Source organism: Vicugna pacos, chromosome 10, assembly GCF_048564905.1.
Source record: "Vicugna pacos chromosome 10, VicPac4, whole genome shotgun sequence".
In the NCBI taxonomy this organism is placed as follows: Eukaryota; Metazoa; Chordata; class Mammalia; order Artiodactyla; family Camelidae; genus Vicugna; species Vicugna pacos.
This window is the reverse complement of record NC_132996.1, coordinates 74,973,747-74,981,393: the sequence shown is the minus strand read 5'-3', so window position 1 is coordinate 74,981,393 and position 7,647 is coordinate 74,973,747. Positions and strand designations below refer to the sequence as shown.

Below are 7,647 nucleotides of genomic sequence, written 5' to 3'. Positions count from 1 at the left end.
CTTCGCTGAGCAGACAAGTGGGTGATGAGGGTGCGGGGAGGAGCGCAGCTGTGTTCTCTGGATTCTTACCAGTGAGAACTGCTCAGGCGAGGTACTCAAATACGGTCGAGATTAAAATATTTGGAAAGGAATTCGTCATGCCTTTTCATGAGGAAAGACGCCAGTGACCCTTGCGGGGGTGGTAGTCGGGGCGGAAGTCCTGCCTGAAGTCCGCTCGTGCGGAAGCCAGCGGAGGGGGCTCTGTCCCCAGTCCCTGGCCCTGGGTCCCCCCACTGCCTGCCTCGACCCTGTGCACACACCCGCCACCCCTGTGCCCGTGGCCTGAAGGCCACTGTCGCACTGGGTGGGCCACACCCCCACCCCCAACACCGCGGGTCACAGTCCAGGCACCTGGATTAGTGGGGCGCCACGGGGTGCTTGCGGCCCACACTGTAGCCCACAGGCGTACGGCTGTGACCCACCAGAAGGTCCCCAGGACCTTGCTCTCCCAGATGAGTGTTCCCGAGCGTGGCCCCTGGCCAGGTGGCTCCTCACCCTCCCCCACGGGAAGAATCTCCGTGGTGGGTCTGGAGGTCAAGGTCCCCCCTCCTCGGCGGTGGTTAGACCACGAGAGGAACTTCCTGGCCACCACCAGCTGCTACCAAGCCTGGGAAGCCCCGTGGCCCCGCGGGCACAGCAGGTGGTTTACGGGAAACAGCGCCGGGGCGCTCTGGGCCGGACGCGACTCCGCCCCCGCTGCGCACCCGGCGTGTTCCCGGAGGACTCGCTGCCCGGCGCTGAGCGAACGGGCCTCGTCGCGACCACCCCCACCGGCAGCCGCTCGGGGAAGGCCCTACACACCGCGGCAGATCTAAAGTGTCACTTTATTCTGCGCAATGAGAGGGGACGGGGAGAAGGGCCAGGCTGACTCGGGTCCAGAGGGGGAGGCAGGGAAGCCATGCTAGAAGTAGATGGAGCCAGCGCCTGGCGGGTCCTCCGTACCCCTGCCCGGTCCTGCGTCCGAGCCCGTGTCGCCGCTGCCCTCGCTGCCTGAGTCGCCCGCGCCGTCTGCTTCCGAGGCAGGTTCGTTGAGGACCACCACGTCGGCCTCTGCCCCGATGTCCTCGCCAAACCACACAGCCTTGTAGCCACCTTCAGGGCGCCGCTCCTTGGTCAGGATGGACCTGACGGCTGCAGGGTCTTCCCCATCCCGGGCCGCTGCTGGGGACTCGGGGACATGATGGAGGGTGGCAGGGCTGGGGGACGTGGGCCCCGGGGTCACAGGCTCCGGGGTTGGGGGCCGGCCGGGTCTGGGTGAGGGGCTAGGGGCCGGTGCCCAGTTAGCCTCCTTGCTGAGGAAAGCCTGGTTGTCAAAGCCTTGGGGCTGGGGCTCCTAGGGCAGAGGAAGCCAGAGGTCAACCAAGCCTGCCCTGGCTTGGCCCACCCCTCCCCTCCCCAGAGACAGGATACTAGTCCCTCCCTGTGCTCTGCCTCTCTCTGCCCCCTTCCCATCCTTTGGACTCCACCGCATCACTCCTCTCCTGGACTGACTCCTGGTTTCCATCCCGCAGCTTCTCCACTGCCCCCCAATCTGTTGCTCCGTCCTCTTGATGCCTATCTCGTCCTGCCTGCTCACTCTCCTCTGTCTCTAGGTTGGCCCTCTCCAGTCCTGTTCCCAACCCAGGGCCTCACCAGAGCTTTGCCAGAGCAGCACTTGAGTCGGTGGCCGTAGAGCTTGTGGACCAGGACCATGAGGGCGATCAGAGCCAGAAGGAGCAGCGCCCCCAGCACCCCACCCAGCGCCGCCATCTCCACTGCTGAGAAGCGCTGGTCCCCACTTGGCTTGTTTGTACTGCTGCCTCCTCCTGCCCCAGACGTCCCTGCTGACACCACCACTGCCCCTTTACTGCCACACCCCAGGCACACCCGTGCCAACCTGTGGCAAGCTGGGGACCCCCTGAGAACAAGCAGGCCTGGTTCTGGGGAGTGGCACTTTTGACCCCCCCACAAAGGAGCTGTGTGTTCCCCAGGAGCCCGATAGGCCAGGCTGCTGAAGGGGGCGGGGAGAAGGGGGTCGGAGGCCACCAGTTCCAGGTGGAAGGCAGGGGGTCCAGTATCACAGGAAGGGGGATGAGGGCCATGTGGGGCCATTGGGGTGAACGGCCCCAGAATTGAGGGGTTCACTGGATCCCAAATCTGGCCTCTGTCCCGCCCTCCACACGCCTTCCCTAGTTCACATCCTGGGCTCCCCCAGGACCTGTCTGTCCCCTAGACCACAGCAGACCTCTCCTTGAGGTTTCATGATCTGTATGGTCACACCAGGCCGACCTGGGGCGGACCCTGCCCTACACTGGCCACCTAGAGTCAGGTGGCATAAGGGTGACTCTAGGGCAAATAGAGGTGCTACCTGAGGACCAGGGGGTCCTGCTGGGCCCAGGGGACGTCAGCGGAGAGGTTCCTGGTTTCGAGGTCTGTGCTGAGCCCCCACTGGGTGAGGCTGGTGTTGGGGAGGGGCTGGTTCCCGCACTGGAGGGCCCCCCAGGCATGGAGGAGGCAGATGGCCTCAGAGTTGTGCCTGAGGAGGGGTGCGGGCCAGGACCCCCTCCAGAGCTGGTCGTGGAGGGCCCCTGAGAGGGTGCAGGGGGCCCAGGGACTTCCAAAGTGGTGCTGCTTGAGGGTCTGGTCGTTCCGGCCGTCTCTGGGGATGTGGGGGGGTCGGGGGGGCCTGGAGCCAGGGACAGGGCTCGGGCTTGCCACTGTCCCCAGCCAGAAGCCCTCCCTGCGCCAACCTGGGACCCCCGGGAGGCCTACCTGTGGGGGTGGGCTCCTGTTCTGAGACTTGAATCTCCACGACTGTAGTCGCTGTGCCTGAGGTCACCGTGTTCTTGGCCTCAACCTAGGCAGAAGAGGGCTTGTCCCTCTTGGGCCCCACCTTAACCCCCGCCCCTGGAGATACTGCCCACCCCTCACCTCTGCATAGAAGACGCCGATGTGCATCAGCAAGGCGTTGGTCAGCACTGTCTCCCCGTCCATTCGGAAGTTGGAGTTGTTGGTGATTTGATACGTGATGGCCGAGTTGAGGTCCTGGACACGGCCCCAGTGAGTCCTGGGTCCAAGATGCTTCCCAAACTCCCCGAAGCCACCCCCAGAGGAAGGCCAGGCAGACCCAGGGACACGGCAGTGCCTACTGGAAACTCAGGGTCCTGGGCCCGGATCCTCAGAGGCTGGGAAGGGGCAGCTGCATCCTTGACGGCCACGCCCACCCCAGAACCACGCGCCACGGTGCCGCGGTACAGGCTCTCGGGGAAGCGGGGCAGGCTCCCGTTGGCATCTCGGGCCTCCACCGTGACCTGGGTCACGGAGTACTGGCCGTGGTCTGCCTGCTCACCCTGGGGGTGGGGGAGGCAGCAGTGACCAGCAGGTCCTTCCAGGGGAGCCCTGCAGCCTGCGGCCCAAGAAGGGCCCCTGGAGACCTGGCCTTATGCAGGCACTCACCTTGACCACCAGAAGGAAGGTCTTGGGGCTGGGGACGCTCTTGCTCATGGTGAGGTTGCCTGTGCTGGCATCAATGGAGAATGTGCCGTCCTCGTGTCCTGGGAGGATGGAGAGATGCTTGGGCCCCGGTCCCCTCCGGAGGCCTGAAGTGCCAGGACCCCAGCTGACTCTGCCCACGTGGCCAGCCCCCTAGAGGGGAGAGAAGCTGGGGGGCTGGTGCTCACTCACCCTTCATGAAGCTGTAGACAATGGGCTGGCTGATGGCCCAGTCCCCGTCCACGGCGTAGATGGGCCCAGGCTGCAGGACAAGGGCGCCTGGCTGCGGGAGTGGGGAGGGGAGGGAATGCCGTGGAGCTGGTGCCGTGGCCTCGGGCCCCTCCCACACCCCTCCAGGAGGTCTGCCAGGAGGTCCCTGATGGGCAGCCAGGGACACAGTCCAGTTGTCCGGCCCCACTGCCCACCACACCTTCGGACCAATTGCTAATGAGCCAGTTTGCCCACAGTCATTTGATTGATCTGAATGACGTGTGTTTGTCTTAAGAGGCAGCCATGTGGGATGGAGAAAGCTCACATAGAGGTCTGGGCCCCTCGCGCAGGGCAGGGGCCCTGGTGGCTGAACCAGACCCCACTCCTCAGGAGCCCCCTGATATCCAGCCCAGCTCCCTACCCACTCACGCGGTGTCCAGGGAGCACTGTCTGGCTCTGCCTGAGGACAGCTGGGCCCATTCCCTCACTTGAATTTCAGAGGCTCTGTGCCCTCCTCACCACCGTGGGTTTGGGTGAGATTGATTTAGGAAGGAACATTCACGTGTGCTTAAAAATTACAACCAAATCTGGCCCCGTGGCAGCCAGGCCCCACGCCCTGCCTCTCCCTGTCCCCGGTACCAGTTTGTGGCCTATGGGCACAGTCCCCTGGTACTGGGCTTGGATGCAGACGTAAGCGTCCGAGTAGGTGCAGGGCAGGAACCAGGGGGGCCGCAGGTCAGCAGGCTGCACTTCCAGGACCAAGGTGGCTGTGGCCGTGTGGCTGGGCTCCACATTCTCCTCCTGTGTGTCCTGCAAACAGCGCAGCCCTGCGGGTCAGGCCAGGGAGTCCAGGCAGGAGCAGCTTGCATAGGCAGTTGAGCGTCTGGGACTCTGGCGGGAGTGGCCTGCTCACCCGCACCAGCAGCCGGAAGGTCATGTTCCGACACTTTTCGAAGTCCAGGGGCTGGTCCAGCCGCAGGGCTGGGCGGTTTGTACCCATCAGGGAGAAGAAGTCACTGGCACCCTAGGGCGGTGGGGGGACTCAGCCTGGAACCCTGGGAGGATGAGCATAGGCAGGGATGCCCAGAGGGAGGGGCCAGCCAAGGGCAGGGGTGAGGGGCACTGACCAGAGTCACTTCCTGGAGGGTGTAGAACAAGATGTCATCTTTGTCAAGGTCCTGGGCCTCCAGTTCTGTCTCAGGGATGATGGTGGTATTCACTTTAGTGTCCTGGGGGCAGGGAGGTGGGAGATTGGTCTCGTCACGCCCCTGACCCCCATGGACCAACTCCCTCTGACCACCACCCTCTACCCTCTGGCTCCCACCCCGGGTTCTGATGCCCCGGTTGGCACCAGCCCCTGTCCATCCCACTCACCTCAGGCACCTTCCAGACCCTGGCCACATACGGGAACTGGGGCGCATTGTCATTGACATCCAGCACAGACACAAACACCCTCAGCTGGGTCACCTGGAGGAGGGGACAGGGTCCCCGACCCAGCGGGGTGCACTCGTTCTAGGTGAGGGGTGCCGTTTCCAAGACAGCCCCCTGCCTTGGGGCTCCTGCTTCAGCAGGAATTACAGACTACGAACAAAAAGCCAGTTAGAAAGCACAAAGGAGCGGATGCCCTGGGGAGAGTAATGCGGACGCTGGGGATGCAACCAGGGAGCCCCACAGGAGGGAGCAGCAAAGCAATCGAACTTCCTCAAGCGTAAATCTCGCAGAAAGCCAGGAGACCTATAGATTGAAAGAGACGTGAGAGAACAGTGACATCAGGTGCAGCAGGGGGATCCTGCTTGGATCTTGATTCAAACAGGAAACTGAAAGACTCCTCCGGGACTGGGAAGCGCAGACAACAGAGGTCGTCGTTCACGCTGCGGAGTCAGTCCCCGCCTTTTTCGGGGCTGACAGCGCTGACCCAGTGACAGTTAAGAAGCGTCCTTATCTCTGAGAGTCTCATCCCGAGCTATCTGTGGGTGCTGTGCTGTGATGTCGGGTGGGGCGCCCACGGCGCTCGGAAGGAACTGCTGAGCTGGCTGGGGTTTTGGGGAGGTGCTAGAGCTGCAGCAGAACAAGGGGGTGGGCGCCTCTCCCAGGAGGTGGGGGACGGTGAGAGGGAGCGGGCGGGGGCCAGGGGTCAGTGCCACCCTGCATCTGTCTGAGTTATCTGGGCAGAGACTGGTGCTTGCTTTGCCAGGTAGAGTCATCTCCTGCTGTCTGGGGAGTGGACTGGGGTAGGCAGGGACAAAAGGGGAGCAAAGAACCAGCTGGAAGGTGCTGGTGGATGAAGCCTGAGGTGGGGAGGTGGGGAGGCAGAGCCAACAGATTTGCTGGAGGACGGATGTGGGGAGAGGGAGGGGAGACTGAGCTGGCAGGGCAAGGCGCCTGCGGGGCAGAGGGCCTTGGGTCTCGAGCCGGGGGGTGTCTGTGGGGAGTGTGATGTCCATCCGGGGCCGAGTTTATGCATCTGCAGCTCAAGGCAGAGTCTGGGCCAGAGGAAGTGTGGGCGTTGCCAGCAAACTGGTGACACTTAAAAACTGCACTGCTGGATGAGGTCACCAGGGAGTGACCGTGGACCAGGCAGAGCAGAGCACAGAGGTCCAAGCGGGAACACTCTGACATCACAGGTGAGGGTGGGGACACGGGGAGATGCCAGGAGGGGGTCTGGGGGTGGGACTCACCGTGGTGTCACCGCTTTTGCATTCCAGTTGTGCCTGCAGCATTGAGTTCTCCTGTAGGTGCGGGTGGGGGTTGGGAATCACCTGGTCAGCCAGCCCCATTTCACAGGTGAGGAGACTGAGGCCAAGAGCGGCATGTACTTGCCCTGGGTCCCCATCATCCATGCTGAGTCCAGAGGGCATCTGGCCCGGGGCAGCTTCGTCCCCTGAGGCCCCGCCCTCTTGGGGCCAGCCTTCAGCCTGAGAGGCCCCCTGGGCAAACTGAGCCCCATATATCCCCAGAGAGCCCTTCTCCATGGAGGAGTGTCAGCCACCCCTGCTGCCCCCTCCCTGGGCACAACCAACCCAGGGCCGCTGTCTGCACCTCATAGTCAGGGGTCACGTTGAGAAACAGCTGAGTCCCCTGGATTCGAAATGCGAAGCGAGTGGACGAGGGTCCGAGGGTCACCTGCTGGCCCTCGGGGACGTAGATGTCGAGCAGGGGCTCACTGGAATGCGTGTTCTCCTTCACTTCGAAGACGGTCTTGTCCACCGAGCAGACTGGAAATCGGAGAAGAAGGGTCAGGCCTTCAGCCTCCTGCCCACCACCAAGCCCCCCTGCCGCAGCCCCCAGTACCCTGGGCCTGGGCTGTGGCCATGAGCAGCGGGAGCAGCAGGGCCCAAGTCCGCATCTTGGCAGCGGACGGCCTGAAGGAGGGTCTGAGACTGCCTGGTGTCCAGGACCCTCTGGGCGGCCGTGGCACTGGCGCAGTCTTTGCCTGGGCGACCTTCGCCCCTGCCAGGCACCGCCCCACTTTATGATCCTTTACGACCGGAGGACTGGCCTCCACCAAGGGGGATCCCGCTGGCCGTCCCTGGCCAGACCCAGCCAACAGCCAGGAGGATGGGGCCTGGTGGTTCCCTGGCAGGAGCTGGGCCACATGCAGGGGCTGACGGGCTCAACCCAATGAGCCAAGACACGAGGCACTTTGAGAGCTGCGGGGGCACCGAGGTTCTGGGCGGTATAGGGTGGTGTGGGCTGGGGTGGGGCTGGAGCTGGGGTGGGCTTCTGTGTTTGCTGTACCTGCTCCCAACCCAGGCTGTCCCTCTGCCGGCTCCTCTGCCAGAATCACAGTGGGCACAGCTCCCAAGGCAGCCAGTGAGGGTCAGACCAGAAGTGCCCCCTCCAGGCCCACCACCTCTCCCTGAGCCAACCCTCCAGGTCTGGAAGGGAAAAGCCATTTGTGTCCTCAGGACTCCCCTGCCTGTCCCA

At 63.7% G+C, this 7,647-nt stretch overlaps 1 protein-coding gene across 1 annotated transcript; it reads right to left on the bottom strand.

Moving 5' to 3' along the window:
* Positions 1 to 940: 940 nt before the first annotated feature.
* CDHR5 (cadherin related family member 5) lies at positions 941 to 7,066 on the bottom strand. The gene is made up of 15 exons (XM_015252014.3): positions 7,012 to 7,066; positions 6,760 to 6,935; positions 6,399 to 6,449; positions 5,095 to 5,187; positions 4,848 to 4,949; positions 4,634 to 4,744; positions 4,360 to 4,530; positions 3,703 to 3,793; positions 3,475 to 3,572; positions 3,168 to 3,368; positions 2,950 to 3,063; positions 2,791 to 2,875; positions 2,387 to 2,704; positions 1,672 to 1,862; positions 941 to 1,372 (listed from the first exon to the last, which is right to left on the bottom strand). Exons 1-15 carry the CDS (start codon positions 7,064 to 7,066, stop codon positions 941 to 943), a joined length of 2,289 nt encoding a protein of 762 aa, XP_015107500.2.
* Positions 7,067 to 7,647: the final 581 nt, after the last annotated feature.

What these genes read in the sequence shown, in the direction of transcription:
- CDHR5 (XM_015252014.3), bottom strand. Translation starts at nt 7,066, where the DNA reads ATGCGGACTTGGGCCCTGCTGCTCCCGCTGCTCATGGCCACAGCCCAG. An exon ending in GGCCACAGCCCAGGCCCAGG is followed by an intron (nt 6,936 to 7,011) that starts GTACTGGGGGCT and finishes TCCGATTTCCAG; the next exon opens with TCTGCTCGGTGGACAAGACC. An exon ending in CCCAGGACCCTGAGTTTCCA is followed by an intron (nt 3,064 to 3,167) that starts GTAGGCACTGCC and finishes GGCCGTGTCCAG; the next exon opens with GACCTCAACTCGGCCATCAC.